We start from the raw sequence: 17,881 nt of genomic DNA on the forward strand, positions 1-17,881 counted from the left end.
AGATAATTTCAGGCATTGCTCTTTTTTCTCTGTCTCCAGCCACCTGCTGAGAGGCAGCGGGTCTCCCACTTGTGGAGCCACGCCTGGGCGTCCTGCAAACCTGTGCTGGGACAGGTTGCACGTCTGTGCTGGAGATAAGCTGGAGCAAGCACACAGGGTTTGCTGAACTGGTCTGCAACATTCAGCTGCTTTACCCCTGTGGCCATGCAAGTGCTTGCACAGATACAGGGAACTGATGCTACTGCCCATAGTCTATAATTCATCTGCACTGAATCAAGCATGTCTCCTACAGCAGCTATCCCGTCTTACAGATTACCTTGCCCATGGGAGTCATCTTAGAAAGGCCACTGGCACCGTTGTTACAGTTAGCTGCACTTTGCTTCGCAAACTGTATCCAAGATTCTTACCTTATCTTAAAAACTATGCAGGTTGTATATGAGTTTCATATTTTAGAGAACTAAAAGTTAGTACTTATCTTATCTCGCGAAGATAGGATGTGCTGAGAAGGTACATTTACTATCATCCAAGAATTTATATAATTTTGTGAAGAGTGCGCATGTGCTGTGATGAAAGGTGAAAAGTACACTAGTGATGAAGACTACTTACTTCATCCTGAAGACCCCCAAAACGACCACCAGAGGACACTGCGCATGCTTAGGGTAGTTCCAAGGTGTTGCAACTGATATTGTGAAATAATTGCGTAACCTTATGAATATGCAGTATACACGTTGTAACTCTAATGAATATGGATGTAACCAAACTGTATAAATGTAGTAAAGTTCAAATCAGTGGTCGAAACCAGCTTTGGGTGCGAACCCCTGGTTTCCCAGCGCTGAAATAAAGCACCGCATATAACTACGCCCGTGGTTATGTGTCCTGACTGCTAACACCGTGGCTAACCCCACTCTGCACTGAAGGGACAACGTTTTGCCCATTGATTTTTCATTTGCATGTGCTAGGATTCTGCTCTCTAGTGTCAGGAATAGCCTGAATAAATCTAGAAACTCTTAGCAGCTCCAGGAAACGTGAGAAGTTATTTTTGCCTGTACATGTATCCTCCTCGTTTTTTCCTCCACTTTATTGCTGGAGTCTGGTTTCTTTCTATGTTCAGAAAAAGTAGCCCGACCCCAAGGAGCGACACTTTTACTGGGCTTGGAGTGCTGCCATTCCACCAAGGGTTTTTGCTGTGGGGCTTTGAGCAGGTAAAAGAATAATTTCTCATCAGTAAAAGAGAGATCAGCGACTATGGAAGCAGCATAAAGCCTGCCTTGGCAGAGATAGCAGGTACCTAAATCCAAATTCAAAGCTTTGGGGAAGACATTGATCTTCAGCTTTTGCTCTTTTGTTCACAGTCACATAACTACTGCACACATGCCTTACCTGTCTTCTGCTCTGATCACACTCTTCCCTGGCTTCATCAAGTTTACAACATCTCCTTCACCTTCCCCTGGGCTGGCTGGCATTGCCCCAGCGAGCCAGCTGAGCACGATAGAAAGAAACTCCCCTCTCCAAAGGGTAAAACTTGCTGCAGCACAAACAGGATCTCACACCTCCTTTGGGAAGGAGATGCACAGCAACAAAAGGCTGGGATTTCAAATGCTCATGTTTTGCCACAAGCGCCATGTGCCATTTAACCTGCTCAGTTAGCACATTCACTTTGCCACTCCCTACACAGTCCGACAGCAATTCCCAACACAATCACAAAAGCACCACAGAGCCCAACAGGGTAAAGACTACAACAAACTCCCATTGTCAATAGGGAAGTGCACTGAAAACAGATAATTGGCATATCCAGGATACAAGCAAATAAACAGCAATAACAATTAAACTTTATTTATATTTAATTTGACATTTAACACAGAAATGAGCACAGAAAGAATGAAGTACCAAAATACCAAACTCATAGCATACAAAATAATCAAATATATTCCATGTTTAGTGAAATATTTCTACAACACACTGGTGGGACTGACGTGGGCAGCCCAACCCTATAAATATTAATATATATATATAGCTGTCTTATATAAAAACTGTATGTAGATAAAGCACTGAAACTTATCACCAAAATAGAAAATAGCTCAAAATACAGGTAATTCAGACTTGCTAGTCATACCCAATATTGAAAAGACGTTTCCACCCACTGCAGGAGATAAATATCCAGCTTCGATGCCATGGCATTACTGGGCACAGACTGACAGGACAGGCTCCAGACCTGAGCCGGTGGCCACGAGGTGGCAAGTGACTGGTCCTTGCCCAGGACTGTTGAGACACTTCCTAAGTGGAAATGCCAGCAAGAATGCCGGTGCTTGCGGGTGATGCTCAGCGCAGTGGGATGCAGGGGTGAGCAGCACATCAATGTCTGCAGGGAGGCTCAAGCACACGAGCAGCCACTTGGACCCCCCATGGGAGAACCCCCAGCCTGGCTGAGCTGTGCTGCAGCCTGTGCCTGCCTGGGGACAAAGGGTTTTCCAACCAAGAGCTGCCAAAGCAGCAGTCCTGCTCCCCACACACATAACCGGCCCTTGCAGAGCCGGCTGCAGCGGGACTGGCCATCAGCAGATGCAGAACATCACAAGGGTGTTATTCTGAATTTTAAAGATGCCTCTTCAGCAGATGACAGTAGTTAATTCCCATTAGCTTTTAAAACTCTAGAAAGCTGCTTTTGTATTATACAAGGCCAGGCTCCCCTGGGCAGTACCATACATTTATTCTGGTCTGCAAGCAAGCAGCATGTGAAGCAGCAACCTTACTGCCACAGGACAGTAACACCGAATGAAATTATTGTCCTGGTGAAAACTCCCACCTGCCCTGAGGGTGATCAAGGTCAGTGTTGTGCCTAAGATCCCAATCAATTTGTAAATACATATATATAAAATATGGCATTTCTGGCAGCAACACCGAAGTCCAGCTGGAGTCAGTAACTCGCATGAGTGAGAGCATAGGTGCTGCTGGTGCCCCAGGCAGAGGCACCAGTCCTGGCGCAATGGAGAACTGGGGGCATATTGGGGCCATTTGGTTCCTGATACATCAATGAGGCTCTATATCTGCTGCCTTCTGGACAATGTACTTTTGTGCTTGTTTGTTGCTTTTTGGCTCAATACAATGGTTACTTTTCCTGACTACTCCTGATGGAAGGCAGCTGAGACCCGCCTGGAGGATCCTTCCTCAGGGAGTTTCAAGCCCCAGGGAGGCAGCACCATGGCGCGCTGCTGGTGTTGACCCCGCACCGAGCTGGGGCTGTGGGAGATCACCTCGGGAGCCCTTCCAAGCCCTCTTTCTGTGCTTCTGCCACGCCACTGCAGAGAAGCCTATAACCCATGAATAATTCTGTAATTGCTCTTTCTCATCAAGCCAGCAGTTGCATCCCTAATTACATAGCAACAATATTATGCTAACAGGATGAGCTATAATTCTTAGGTGGTATTAGCATTGTTATTTTACTCTGAGTAACTTCCTGGTAATGGCCATTTGAATGTGGCAATATCAATTAAGGGAGTATAAATGCTTAGCCTCTGAAAAAATCATTAATAAAAATTTAATTCTGATAGCCTCTAATCACAGCTAAATACAATTACTCATATGAGGCCACTATAAAAAAGTATTTTTCTAATCAGAAGAAATACATAAGGTCTTCCCAACCTTTCATAATAAAGAGGACACTATATAGAAAAGTCCAGAAAATAAGCACACATTTGTTTCTCAAAACCCATAGATAAATATGACAATATCTCTAAATTACTGGCTACTGAACAGGATTTAGTTTAGCTCTACTCAAGCTGTAGCCTAGTATAAATGTTTTCAAAGCAGCGGTGCTGCTGTTTCATCTGGAGCAGCTGCACAGGATTTCTTTGATGTCAAGCTCTTGTGTGGGGACAGTGCTTCAGTTTCTCTTTATGCCTCTGAACTCCTGAAACAGGAAGGAAAATACATTCAATATAACAGGCATTTTGCATTAAAAAAAAAAAAAAAAAAACAAAAAGGGCAGAAAGATTTGGCCATGAATGCAGTACCAAGAAATAATTCATCACTGCAGTGGTGACAGAACTACAGTATGCCTCTCTCATCCCCGTTTCAAAGGAGACAGGGAAAACATCCTCTGGTTTTACACTGCAGCACAACCTACCTGTGGTGCTGTACCAGGCGCTCCCTGGGCTCGTGTGCTGGAAGCATCCGTGGCCACAGAGCTGCCCTGGACACACAGTGGGTGGGTGTCCGGGACACATGAGGGGTGCACATGCCCTCTTGTCCTGACTCCTGGCACTACTGTGTACACCTGCCATGTACTCCCCAAGGAACATAAATACCATTAGCTGGGGAAGGTCTGCTCCTTCCCTGCTCCCACCCAGGCTCCTCAAGCTCAGCAGTGCCCAGCACAGCAGGCTCGAGCTGCATAGGGACTGCAGGACATCCAAAATGACTGTGGCTGGTCATTACAGGCAGCTAAAAGTGCGGCCCTACATCATTCACCAAAGAAGCTTTCTTATGCAGTGAGCAAACATTTTTTAGATGGCTGGGTCTGCAGCACTCATTGCTGAGCAACCACAAGTGATGCCTGTGAAGCCAGAGAGGCACACAAGTGCAAATCCTCCTCTCAGGCACCTGATGCCTGTGAGTTTCCTAAGTCAGAGGCAGGAGGCAGTGAGATGTCTCTTCTTCACAGTGCTCAGCGAGGAGGAGCCCCGTACAGTGCCTGGATTGCCTTACCTGCTGCTTGCAGAGCCAGCTGTCACAAGCTACACACATTAAGGAGGTACCAGAGTGGACAGCACAGATTTCTCTTTCTGTACAGAAATAAGGCTGAAAAAGTCAGGGTCATCATGAGCAGCTGGCAGGAGGGCAGCTGAGGCAACGTGGGGAGAAGAGGCAACACCATTATCTCCAGGCAGGATCTCTCTGCACTTTGCAAAAGATTCATGTGGGCTTACTCACCTTCATAAACTTTTTCCAGAAAAAGGTTTGTTTGGGAACACTCTCAAAGCAGAGCTCAAGTAGTCTTTCCAGTGACCTCCAAAAAGTACATGTTAAGACACCCCCTTTGCTGTATAATGCTTACTGGGGGAAAAAAAAAGGCAGCAAAAGCTGAAAAAGGCTGCTGAAAAAGCCTGGGACTCTGTTTCAAAACTCAATTCACTGATGAAAACAATGAGCTCTTGCCTGCCTGCAGCGAGGGTCTGGGGGCTCCCCCATGGCCATGCTGGGGACACTGCCGTCAGGCTCTGCGGTGCACATGCAGCTCCCCCCCTCCAATAACTTACTGCTCTCCTTCCACAGCACTGCCACTGCCCACAAATGGGATTTCTTCCCTTTCTGTCTTCCCCAGAACGAGGTGGTGCTTCTCCATGTTTATGACACACTGTAGAGAATAAATGCCTTTAGGTAAGAGGGAAAACTGGAATACACAGTGGTCCCAGCTGCCTCAGCACAGGTAAAAGCCCTGCTGGAAATCCCTACCTTCAGAGATTTAAGTGTCTGCAGCCCAAAGGAAAAGGGTTTCTCATTGTCTTCTGAAAAACAGGAACATTCAGATTTACACATTAAAAATGTTTTCCCATGCTGTCAGTGACTCCATCCTTCCTTCACAGCTGCTCTGCTAAATAAAACCCCGCTCATAAAGGGACTGAGTTACTCTGGAGGGGAACGTGATCAAACGAGGGCAGGCGGATGCGCCTGCAGGGAGACATGGTGGTCGCTCCATGGGCATGATGGATTGTGAGCCCGGTGCTGCCAGCACAGCCCTGCTGAGCGTACCCTCCCTCCATCTGAAGGGCCAAACAGGGATATTTTTTTCCAGAAAAGCAGTATTTCTATTTTAATGTTAATATGTTTCTGAAGTTTCATTTTTTCCCCTGGGGTGAGGGGAGCAGAGCCCCAGCCCGGACCCGAGGAGCACACACACACACACTCACCCACGACGAGGGCAGCGCACTCCACAGGGATGGCTCCCAGCGTGAGGGTGAGGTGCTCGATCTGGCCGATTGCCCTCACCTTGTTCAGCAGCGAAACCACCTCCTCATCACCAGGGAGTGCTTTGAGGTGCTCCTTTAACCTGTGCATTGGAAACACTTCTGACATGAAACAGAACACTGTTCTGCTGCTCCAGCAAGGAGCAAATTGTGTTTGGAGGGTACTTACACCTAAAATGCTCTTAGCTTACTCGTGCTACCACATGGATATTGGGAAGCTGCTTTCCTGGCAGGTTTTTTGTGATGCTCTGCATGTAGCCAGCAGCCACATCAGACCACAGCATGATCCACGACACAACTCTGGGGCCGCATCAGCCCTTGCCCCAAGCAGAGCTCCTAACTGGATTCTGCTTTTTACCTGAGGAATCCCTTTTCCTGTATTTCCTCAAGACTTGCTGCTGATCTAAAATAACTTCTAATGCAGTGTGGGCATAAGCAAGGGATATTCCACTCCAGCTGCCACCCCCGGAGCTGCCACCACCACGTCCCCATGCCTCACAGCCAGGGCAGCGTGCCTGATCCACGCTTGTTAGCAGGTGCTGCTGCTGCGTTTATTCAGAGGAAATGGGGACAGGTCAATCACATTCAGCTCAAGAAAAGGAAAAAAGAGTGCTGCAGATATTTCAGGTACGGTTGTTTCTTCTCTGTACGTTCCATGAACCAGTCTGACAACACTGATGAATTATTTACCTTCAGTTTCTCTTTTAAAACAAACGAGAATCCAATAGAAAGGCACTTCAAGGCAGTGATCTCTCTCTCCCATAAAAGCTGCATTGCTTTCCAGCTATCTGAGGTACCTGTCTACTGAGCTGCATTGCAGCAGTATGTGTGTGTCTGTTCATTCATCCTGGGGTGACCAGCCTCCTCAGAGGCAGAGGCCCCGGGACTGAGGTGGGATCACCCATGCCATTCGGTGCAGGTACAAGGACCAGGAGAGGTAGCAGAGAGAAGGAGCTGGATCTCCTCTGCTGCTTCCCTTAGGGACTGGCCTTAAAAAGCAGCGGGAACACAGCAAGAAGTTATGAGCAGTTTGGCCCTGAGCTGGCGTTACGCAGGCCTGAGACAGGTTGGAATGTCTTTTTTTGGTACGGTCAACTCAAATGACTTCTCCATCCACTCAAGGGAAGACGTGTGGTCTTTGGCTGTGGTCTTTGTTTCTCCCCATGTGTCACCACCATGGGGCACAGGCCATGGTGTTGGAGCCAGGACCTGAACAGAGCCGAGATGGAGATGGCTCCTCACTTTGGCACCAGCTGACCCAGATGGTTTTCCCAAGTGTGACCATGGCTGCAGAGGGGCTGCAGGAAGGGGACAGGGTAAAGCCACTTTCAAGGAAGCACTTCATCACAGCTGAGACTGACCCAAAGACACAGGGACAACCTGTGGGCGATGCATGGCTGAAAGCTGCCCAGCAACCTACAGCGAGGTGAGGACAACCCCTGATGCATGGTGCATCTTGGAGTTGGGTTTGCAAGTGGAGAATCCCCAGCAGTGTGCAGTAACCAGATCTGCCCATGTAACAGCTGCACCCACATTTCTGCAGAGGATTTTTTGTGCTAAGGCAACCTGCAAGATAACCCCACCATGTTCCTCAGAAGCGAGGGGAAAAGCTAACACGGCACCATGACAAGAGGCAAAACAATTTTTGAAAAAGGGAGGAGTTGAGCCTGTGCCTCAGGAACACACACACACCGGTTTTAGATGCTGAGCCCCTAGAGACCTCAGCAGCAGGGCCCATCCCCAGAGCTGCTGAGCCTCAGCCGCAGGCAGCAGCGCTGAAGAGCTCACTGCAGGGCCCTCCTGCCCTGGCGGGAACAAGGGAAAAATTGCCTATCGCGCCTCTTCCCTGCTGCCTTCCAGGGCTGGATTTAAACAAAACTCATGTTTTATCGCTGCTACGTGCGCTGGACTGCTTTGAAGTAAAACATCCTGGAGCGGTGCCTGTTGTCACACAGGACCTACCACAGTGATGGCAGAGTGAGCCAGGCATTAAAGCTCTGCTTTTAACCTGCTTTGTTAATCTGGCTTTAGCTTCTGTCCCCACAAATACAAACAGCAAAGGAGCTGCAGGAAGCTGCCTGCAAGGCAGCCCTGCCTGCTGCACGCCCTGGCCAGCAGTATCAGCAGGATGAGCATCGCTCTGGCCACGCTGCTGGCACACGCAGCGTGGCTCCTGCACGCACGGCATGGCTTCTTGAACACACGGCACAGCTCCTGCACGTGCAGCGCGGCTCCTGCACACACGGATGGCTCCCACAGATGCGCCATGGCTCCCCCACACATGGCACAGCTCCCCGACACAGAGCACAGCTTCTGCACACGCAGCATGGCTCCTGCACACGCGGCATGGTTTCTTGCACACACGGCATGGTTTCTTGCACACACAGCATGGCTCCTTGCACACACGGCATGGCTCCAGCACACACAGCATGGCTTCTGCACAGCCCGGGGCTCAAGGGGTCCCAGCCAGCAGTAACCAAAACTCACTCAGTGCTGATGGGTAACATGGGGAGGATCTCGTAACTGCAGCTGTCCAGCTGAGGGCTACAAAAGTGTTCTTGCTCAAATCAGGAGGGAATCCCCATAACCTGAGAGCAGAAACTGGCTCTAACCTATTTCTTAAGTGCTCTTTGAAGGGCAGTACTGCAGAAACACACTGGTGCTGCAAAAACTGCACAGGACATGCATGAGTAGCACAGAGCAGATGAGCCGTCACAGAGCATCGCTGTGCAACTCAGACATGTTGAGCAGCCAATACAGTATCTTGAACGATGAGATCCCTCCAAATGAACTGCTGTCATCCACAAATTAGGCTGAGCTAGTGACAAACTAGCTGTCACAGTCTGTGACAAGCTTGTGGTAAGTGCAGCCACCTTCCAGCTACTAAACACTGTTGTGCAAAAAAGTTAATTGCTGCCTGGACAGAAAAGCAGGCACCATTCATCCAGGGCCATGCAGTAGTGCTCAAGAAGCAACTACAATTGGCTTTTGCATAATCACTACAAGTGGGCGATAAAAAGCAATGACTCCATGGGAATAAAGTGCCAAAATCTGCTTGATACCCTGTGAGCTGATGCCTGATCCTGCTTCTTGAAGATCAGTGGGAGTTTTGCCACAAAGGGCTGGCAGTCAGCTCTCTAACACTACATAAATACACTTCATTTCCCTTCAACTGTGAGAAATTTGTTATTGGGAGTAGCATCATGCAGCAAATTTCGAGCACAGGTATGTATGCAAACACTCAGCTGCTTTACACCCTGTGCTGGAGCCAGCAGTGCTGCAGCGCCAGCAGGAGCACAACGGGCAGTGGGGACCTGCAGGGCAAGGCAGGGCTGCTCCAGCCCCACACATGCCCTGGGGACATAGAAGGCCAGGGAGGTTTCAGCTAATTCACAAGGCACTGAATGACAAACAAGCAGGCACTGAAAAAATCCAAACACATCCAGCCCTCTGAAGGGATTTACTCAGAGGTCAATAGGTTGGTACAACTGGCTTTCTATTTCAGCTACCTGCAAGGACATTGAAGAATAAGCCAGGATTTGGGTGTAACAGGAGGCTCAGGGGCTTGCCTGGGCACAGCCCAAAGCCCAGAATGGCCATTGGTGCCATGAACAAAGCCCCAGCCCTGGAAGCACAGCCTGTGCTGCCAGGTACCCCGAGTTCCCACAAAGCAGAAATCCAGCTGGATATTTACCCAAGTCTGTCCAGGCAGGCAGACGACATGAGGTTGTGCTGTGAGCCAGTGTCCACCACAGCCTTCAGCTCCTGCCCCGCACACTGCAAGAACAAGCAGAGATGGGAGATGATGTGTAGGATACAGGATGAGCGCAGGGTGTCCGGGTTCTCCGCTCCGCACACACTGGCCCCACCAAAATGCCAACATCTCCTTGTGCCGACTCCACTGCACACTCTGTGCCTGCAGAGTATTACTTCTTCTACTCCAGGCACTCAAGAGTTGGCTCTCGAGCTGCTTTTTGAATAAGGTGCTGCTGCTAAATGACATGGTGTTGGGTCCTGAGCGCTTCCCGGCAGCATTTTTCCCTGCAGACAGCAGAAGGGGCAGCCCCAGGTGGAAGGGGATATTGTGGAGAGCAGAAAATACAAAAGAGTATGGGGGTAAAAAGGAGAAACATGAAATTACTTTTGGAGGAATGGCACTTCAGGAAAACAAACAGGCTGGGAGCACAGGGATTCACCATGGATAATTTCTCGCCCCAGCCTCGCTGCTCCCTCCACCCTGATGTCCAAGGGAAGACATCCATCAGACACGCAGAGGGTGAGCATCTCTACAGCTGTGACAGCCCCGGTGGTGCACGACCCTAATCGAGTAATGTGGAGAACAACAACAGTTTGAGGCTGTTGGAAATAAAATCTCGGGGGGGGAGAAAAAAACCAAACAAACAATACACAGAAGGCTGGGCAGGGACTATTACCTGGCAGCTCACCATTATGAGCTCCTCATCCTCCGTTTTCCCTGAGCTGCCCAGTTTGGTTTGATTCAGTTTGTTGGTCTGTGCTGAGATATCACTCTTAGGAGTCCACCCGCCTCGGCTGCTTCGTAATTTTGATAAATTTGTCTCCATCAGGCGCTTCTGCAGGATATTATGTGGTTGCTTTAAGAAAAAACAGACACAGAAAAGCAGGGTGAAGTCAGAGGAAAGCCACAAAGTGACCTGCGTCGCCAGCCTGCTTGCGGTGCCCACGGCCAGTGCTGCTCTTGCAGGAGGGATGCCCTGAAGTCTCACTCTCCCTGATTTCCAGACTCCATGTCCTCTTCCCAGCCTACATCTATGTGCTCTCCTGCCAGCTCTGGCTTATCTGGCTTTGACTAAAGAGAACTACTTTGTATTGGCAAGGGAATAATCCTTTCAAAATATTCAGCAGAATTTGGAGAGATGCCTTTCTTTTTCCGAACTCAAGTTCATGATTTGATTTCATATAGGAATCAAAACAAGTCAGGCTTTTTCAAGCTGGTGTTTCAGCTGTAATTGCCTTTAACTTTTGCTAAGGATATCGGGAATTCTGCAGTGATGTGAAAAGTTAAAGCATAACAAATTATTTTCCAATGACACCCATCACCTAAGAATGAAAAAGGTGTGTGAACTTACTGAATGAACACAGATGCTTTCACTGAGCACTGGCATTGCTGGCATAGGAAATACCTGTGTCCAGCCTCTACCTGTGGCAAAGCTCCTTGCAAGAATTGACCCAGAATTTAAGAAGCTGATTGGGGTGTTTGTGCATTGGCTCTTACAGGTGTGAGTGAACCAGGCACAACTGCAAGAAGGGAGCTACAAGTGCTGTCTATTGTCAGACCTGGTCTGGCCTTTTGATCAGAATTTGGTCTAAAATTGCCCTGCAACTCTTTTCTGTCCACATTGGTATTTAACTGCTGAAAGTGAGTAAATGAGACCAATGCTGGGTGCCATGCTGCAGAGGGAAAGGAGAGGAAGGAAGAGGTAAGATCATCTGAGGTAGGTGGGTAGAAATCCTCCCAGAAACCTCCAATGCTTTGTATGGCGGCTTCTTGCTTTCTCTGTCATTTCCATTTGCTCTGTGTGAAGCATGTGTCCTCCCAAAATTTCCTCCAACTGCTTTCCCAAAAGCCTTTTTATATTTAATGTTCATCACGGACGGATGCACATACTCCGCTAGAGGTGAAATGACTCTGCTTGATTATCTGCTCATTTCTCTGCCTGGCTAATCTCCCCTTTCCCTCCTCCCCCATTACAACCCTTTCCTTCTGATTTTAATTTCTCCACAGTGAGACCTTCTTACTGGCTCACTCCTGAATATTTGCATTCGTATTAAATACGCCTGTGTGTCTGAAGAGACATCTAAACCAGCAAACCTCTTCTTCCTGAGGGAATTTCAATGGGATCAGGACAACTTTGAAAACCTCAGGCCACGGTTCCCAAGTCAGCCAGTGCGCACAGTGCATCTGTGCGGCACATTAAATAACGGCACTCACAAGAGGCTAATGCAACTTGACATCATCCTAAAATAACTGCAGCCACGTTAGTGCTTCAGATCCTGCTGTAAGCTTAACACGGGAGGTTAAACTGGACCTGACTGATGACATCAAGTAGATGCAGCCAGTGGTCACCAGGACACGTAATCTCCTTTTTTCCCCACTTTTCACTGTTTTTACTTTTGCATACAACCTAAAATTTGGAAGGATATAACATTTCATGACAGTTCTCGGTTGCAGGTGCTAGAGAGCGTGTCCTGTGTAATGGCAATAATGTATCTGCACTTCCCAGCAAAAGGGAGAGACAAAATCCGTCCAGCACTTCTCTGGTGACCACCGCCTCCCCAGTGAGACTGAGCAGCAGACACCAGTATTACTTAACAGATGAAAGGCAAGCAGACTGGCTCTGCTAGCAATGGACCCTGTGCTGAGGGACAAGCAGATCAGTTGGGAAGCAAGGACTTCCTCACGTGAGGCAGAAGCCGTAGGTGCACAGTCAGCACTGGGATCACCTCCAAGGCTCCTCAGCTGAGCAAAAACGCAAGTCAGGGTTTGCTGACAGCGGATGGCACGTCCTTCTTACCCTTTATGTTTGCCTGCATCTCAGGCACATATCTGCAGGACTAATTCTACACAGCATCAAAAAAAAAAAAACCAAACAAACAAACAAAAAACAGAAATGAAGGGGTAGGTAACGGGAGACGTAGATGAGTGAAGTTCCCAGCTGTCCAGAAGACAGTGGTCACCTCCTCACACCCAGCCCTCTCTAGGACTGAGACAAATTTCTGAATCATCCAGGACAGTCTGGGTGCTCTCTGATCTGCTGGAGAAGAAGTCACAAGCACACTCATCATTGCTATTTAAACTGTCATCTACCCTTGATTTAAACCTAATTTTTTTTTAATACAAGTTCTTCTATGGATCATTAACCAGTTACGTTTGTGGGTTTTCTCAGGCCCTGGTTTTATGAATCCTATATGGGATCCATCACCAAAAGGAAAAAATCCAGGACCAGACAACACAAGTTACCACTGCAAATGGGACTGTCTTTTGTTGATGCTTGCTCTTCTGAAAGCTGCAGCATATCCTGCCTTCGAGGAGATAAATGTTGCTTACGTTGTGCTCCCGTACAGAAATAACCTAGCAAGAGGGGGCTGAAAAGGTTCCCTGCAGCACCATCCTGTCTCAGGCTATTAATTAGTTCACTTTAACTTGTATTTCCCTTGACTCTTGTGTGCAACAGAGTGAGGGATGTTAGTCACGGAGATGACTCAAGTGATGGATACGTACTTGGTAAACAGACAATGTGCCAGGGGACATTTGCAAACGCACATTTTGCTGGAAAGCTGCAAGCGAACCATGTCTGGGAGGGAGAGGAGGAAAACCTCCCCGTGACAGCGATGGGGAAGGCAGCCGTGTTCTCCCTCCACACAGGGCAGCCACACAGCGAGGACAGCTGTTTGAAGTAACCCACATCACCTGGTACTGTCTTTCTATGCATCACAAAAAAAACCCTGTAAGTTTTATAAAAAAATAAAATCTTACATACTATTGTGTAAGTTACAAACCAGCATTTTTTCCATCCCCAAGACTTTGTAAAACCTATAATCCCCTAAAAAGTCACAGTAGAAACCTAAAAGCAGCGAGTAGAGACACCAGCTATTGCTGAACCTATTTACCCCTGTCTGTCAAATCACAAACAATTCTGTCCAGTTTTGTTCCTCTCTAATTTATAAGCAAGAGGATTGCTGCAGCTTGCGGTATCCATCTCTCTGGCAGTTTTCCCACTATTTTGGCTTCTAGATATTGGGATAACAAGACCTGTCAAAAACAGTTTCACTCAGGTGGAGACGCAAGTCAGGGAAGATGCCAGCTCTTCCCCTCCCCAAGCCCATCTCAGGAGGTTTGCCCTCTCTTCTGTAACCAGACAGTAGAAAACAAGGAGTTTTACCACAGCAGTGGAGCTCACCCCAGTAAATAACCAATTTCTCTTTCTTCTCTCCGTCTTCCATCCCAATTCACCTCTTCTACCAGCAGCCTGTGCTCACGTGCTGTCAGCCCCCCTCACAGGGGCATGAGGTGGGACAAGGTGCCACCCACTCTCCTGCGCTCCTCAGGTGCCCAGGCAGCTGCCAGGTCCCTGTCTAAGACAGTGCACATAACATTGAATTTTTTTGCATTTTAACCAAGAAACAAGTAATTCTGGGTAGTGCACTGCAATTAACTGCGATGTTGAACCAGCTACAGAAGCAGGGGATATGGACAGGGGGGGCACCCTGAGCTGCGCTGATGACCTGGATACCCAGGGGAGGCTCTTGAAGGCATTTTGGGAGAGGAGAAATGCTTTTTGTTGTTGTTGTTTGTTACTATTTATAAGTTTGTTTCTCAGGTTGTAAATTGATGTGGGACTGTTTCAGGCAAACCCCTCCAAAACGGTCCAGCAGCTCTCAGGGCAAGGTTGGAGCACGAGAAGGAGATGCCAATGGCCAGCACACCCTGCCAGAGCCAGGCAGGCGGTCACGGCTACAGTGTCAGGAAGCCCAAATCCCAGCTAACAACCCTCTCATGCCAATTTTCTGGGCTTTGAGGAGGAGGCTAATAGTGAGGCACCAAAATAAAACAATTTATGTTCTGTACAACCAGCCCTACGTTTGCCAAATCCAATGTGTGCTATGTTATCGTTTGGTCTTACGCTAGGCAAACGAAGTGGAATATGTAAGGGGAGTGAGGAGCTAGAAGAGTTCGGTCTAACTCAGAATAATATACTGAAAAATATCAGAGGCTTAAAATAGTTACAATTATTTATCAAACCTACCTATACAGGGCATCAACAGGAGAGCCACTCCAGGAGCTGAGCAGTGACACACAATCTGGGGGACGCCAGCACACCCGCCCCAGTGACCTGCAGCACCCCATGCACTGCAGCCAAGAGGAAGGGGATTTCACCCCAGAATTGGAGTATTTGCTGCCAGCTGTCACCCAGACAGACAGGGCCTGTCCTCACTACCTGTCCCCACCTCTGGGAAGCTGTTGCCTCCTCTCTTCTCCTGCCAAGGCTGCTGGAAAACCCCCACAGGAAACCTTGCATTAATAACACTGGCCACGTCAAAAACCCTTCCACCCACATCACCACAGCTGTCATGCAGCTTCAGATATGAAAATGTGCTGCTTTGTTAGGAGGTGTGCCGTTATTCACAAGGAAGGCATGCAAACGCCCTGAGCGAAGACCCCTGGGCCTCCTGACCAAACAGCTCAGCCCCTCTGAACCTGGACCCCTCAGTTTGGGGCCATGCCATGGTGGAGTCCCACATTTCAGAGGCTCTTGGTACTTCTCCAGTCTCAGAGACACACAATCTCCCACTCCTCTTGGGGACAACTCTTGTGACATCCAGGCAGCCCCAGTACCAGGGAGGCACGGTGGGACCTCTTGAAGCGATGCTCGCTGCCGTCCTGGCTGTGTGCAGCGTGAGCCTGGTGGTGCTGGCAGCGTCACTTTGCTGTGACACGACCCACCGCAACAACTCTGAAATTCACAGCATCTTCTCTGGGGCTGCAGAAACGGGCCTGAGCACATGTCAGTGCTGTTGCTTTGGGGACTCCCCATAAGTCCCATGGGACAGAAGAACCCAGTTACCTTGACTGTGGTGGGCTTGCCTTGGCCACATGTGCCCACTGTCCTATCCCCACCCACTGTGGCATAGGGCCAGGGTGGTTTTGCAATGGGGTGGCCCATACCAGCTCCGTTCTCACCCTAGCCAGAGACCCGCTGCAGCTGGGACAGTGTACACCTCTGCCACAGCACACCTCGTTTTGTCCTTGGAGAAGATCAGGAGCTCTGGACCTCCCTCAGGCTTGGGCACATCCCTGGGGAGAGGCCCCCATGAGACGTTCCTCGCAGGGGTTGTGGGTGTAGCAGGGGCAATGCTGCAGCCACAGCTCAGCCAGCACAGGCACAGGAGCAGGGAGGAAACCTCGGGTGATGTTTCTGTGATCAGGACCATGACAAGGATCCCTGTGCTCTGCCACTGGTGCTGGGGCGAAACCTGGTCATCACTGCTGCAAGAACAAGGACTTCAGTGCTCAGGGCCCCTGGCTCCTGCTACCTGTTGCCTCTCTCGTCTGGGCAGAGCAGAAACCCGTGTCATCAGGGCCTCAGCCCTGCACACTGTGGATTACTGAGCCATGAAATGTTATTTAGACTCTGCAGATAACAGTAATGACACCACTATCATGCTCTGAAAGGCACTTTGTAACTCCCTAGAGGGCTGCCATTTAATGGTGACCAGGAAAGCTCCTTCCAAGCCTTGCCCTGGGCAGGAGCTTCACTCCCTACAACTGGAAAACATTCGGGATGTCAAAACAACCATGTCCATGTGCACTGCAGAGAACAGCCAACTCATTCCACTTAGCCAGGCAGAGCCAAGCCTAACCAAGAGGAGCAGGAGGGCTGTGACAGAACAAAACTACCCCACTGAAAATGAAGATTCACTTTTTCCAATGAACCTGTATCAAGCACTGAAAAAAGCAAATATTGTGTGTTACAAGTTGCAAGAATTTTGCAGCTATTGGGGAAAAAAAATAGAGGAGCTTTCCTCCTTAGAATATATTTTCTAGATTTTGTTCGTTACGTCAGAACTTTTGATATTACATTTAAGTATGATTTCCCATTAGAGAAAGCTCAAACATTTGTGCACATTAGTATTTAGAAATGCTCTCCAGCCCCTGGACATGATGAAGAATATTGTACATCAAATACATGATCACATGGATCATTGCATATGTAAATATTTAAAACCTAGAATTATGTTTCTTCGTTAAAAAAAAAAAATATATATATATGTACATATATATATACACACATAAGCCTTCAACAAAGTGTAATCTTGGCAGTTTTATATTTTGAAGTAATAGTGACTGCACTTTACTGAATCTTTTATGATTATATGTTGGGCATACATATGCATCACAGATGAACATATGTGTATATATGTACGTATTATATGAAGCCATTTTGATTCACTCTAATTCAGAGAGGATTTTAATACTAAAAACAGTATTCTATTTTTATGTAAATAATTTAAAAAAAAAAATATTCAAGCGCCACGCATCTGAAAGCACCTACTAGTAAAAAGCAGCCCTGGTGATAACTAGCATCATATTTATATGCCCTTCCCTTTACATACAAAAGCCTCATTTTTAAAAATCAATTTCCACAAGCAAACAACAACTCCTGCTAACAGAAAAATAAATAAACACTGCCCTACCAGCTGCTTAAGTCCCCTTCCAGTAAACTAGATAAAGCCTTACAGTATCTTTGGAAGTCCCCAGCTTCTTCAGCCCATCCAGAGGGAGGAGATCTGCAGAATCTTTGTGAATAAACTGAACCGCCTGCTTCATCCTCCTCTGCTGCCGGAGAGATGCTGCTTCCCTTATCTCCACTTCTTTCCTACTGGGCTCTGTCAGGATACCCGAACAAAACATCTTTCCACCCGTGTACAGCTCGCTTCTTGAAGATGCGCTTCTCGGAGAGATGGAGCCGGGGAGATGGTATATCGCCGTGTTTTATAACCGGAGCCGGGTGACGTTTGGAGAGCAGCAGGTACTCCTGCCAGCGCCGCTGGCTGAAGGAGGGGTTGGGCACGTTGCAATACGTTGCACAGACAACGGCGGGTGAGCTCAGGCTCGGTCGAAGGGAATAAATCGGCGCAGTTCCTCCTCGCTGCCTCTCCTGAAAGCCAGATGAGCTGCAGGCATCTGATGGCTTTCAAAGCCCCCCCCGGCAGCCTCCGGGGCAGAAAAGAGAGCGCCGGAGCACCGGCACGGTGCTCCGGCGCTCTCTTTTCTGCCCCGGAGGCTGCCGGGGGGGCTTTGAAAGCTGAAAACAGCCCTTGGAGCCAGCACATCGCCCAGCCAAACTCTGCAGGCAACCGCTTTTTTTGGGCTGAAC

At 48.5% G+C, this 17,881-nt stretch overlaps 1 protein-coding gene across 1 annotated transcript; it reads right to left on the bottom strand.

The window, feature by feature from the left end:
- Positions 1-1,807: 1,807 nt before the first annotated feature.
- On the bottom strand, positions 1,808-17,657 carry NRIP3 (nuclear receptor interacting protein 3). The gene is made up of 7 exons (XM_082057488.1): positions 17,242-17,657; positions 10,397-10,576; positions 9,658-9,740; positions 5,907-6,046; positions 5,452-5,504; positions 5,256-5,353; positions 1,808-3,907 (listed from the first exon to the last, which is right to left on the bottom strand). The coding sequence occupies exons 1-7, from the start codon at positions 17,413-17,415 to the stop codon at positions 3,892-3,894; spliced, it is 744 nt and encodes a 247-aa protein (XP_081913614.1). The 5' UTR covers positions 17,416-17,657; the 3' UTR covers positions 1,808-3,891.
- Between the last annotated feature and the right edge of the window lie 224 nt (positions 17,658-17,881).

This window comes from Streptopelia decaocto (assembly GCF_964273445.1).
Source record: "Streptopelia decaocto genome assembly, chromosome: 7".
Classification (NCBI taxonomy): domain Eukaryota; kingdom Metazoa; phylum Chordata; class Aves; order Columbiformes; family Columbidae; genus Streptopelia; species Streptopelia decaocto.

What these genes read in the sequence shown, in the direction of transcription:
- NRIP3 (XM_082057488.1), bottom strand. Translation starts at nt 17,415, where the DNA reads ATGTTTTGTTCGGGTATCCTGACAGAGCCCAGTAGGAAAGAAGTGGAG. An exon ending in GTGCGCTGCCCTCGTCGTGG is followed by an intron (nt 5,505 to 5,906) that starts GTGAGTGTGTGT and finishes CCTGTTTTTCAG; the next exon opens with AAGACAATGAGAAACCCTTT. An exon ending in AGACACTTAAATCTCTGAAG is followed by an intron (nt 5,354 to 5,451) that starts GTAGGGATTTCC and finishes TATTCTCTACAG; the next exon opens with TGTGTCATAAACATGGAGAA.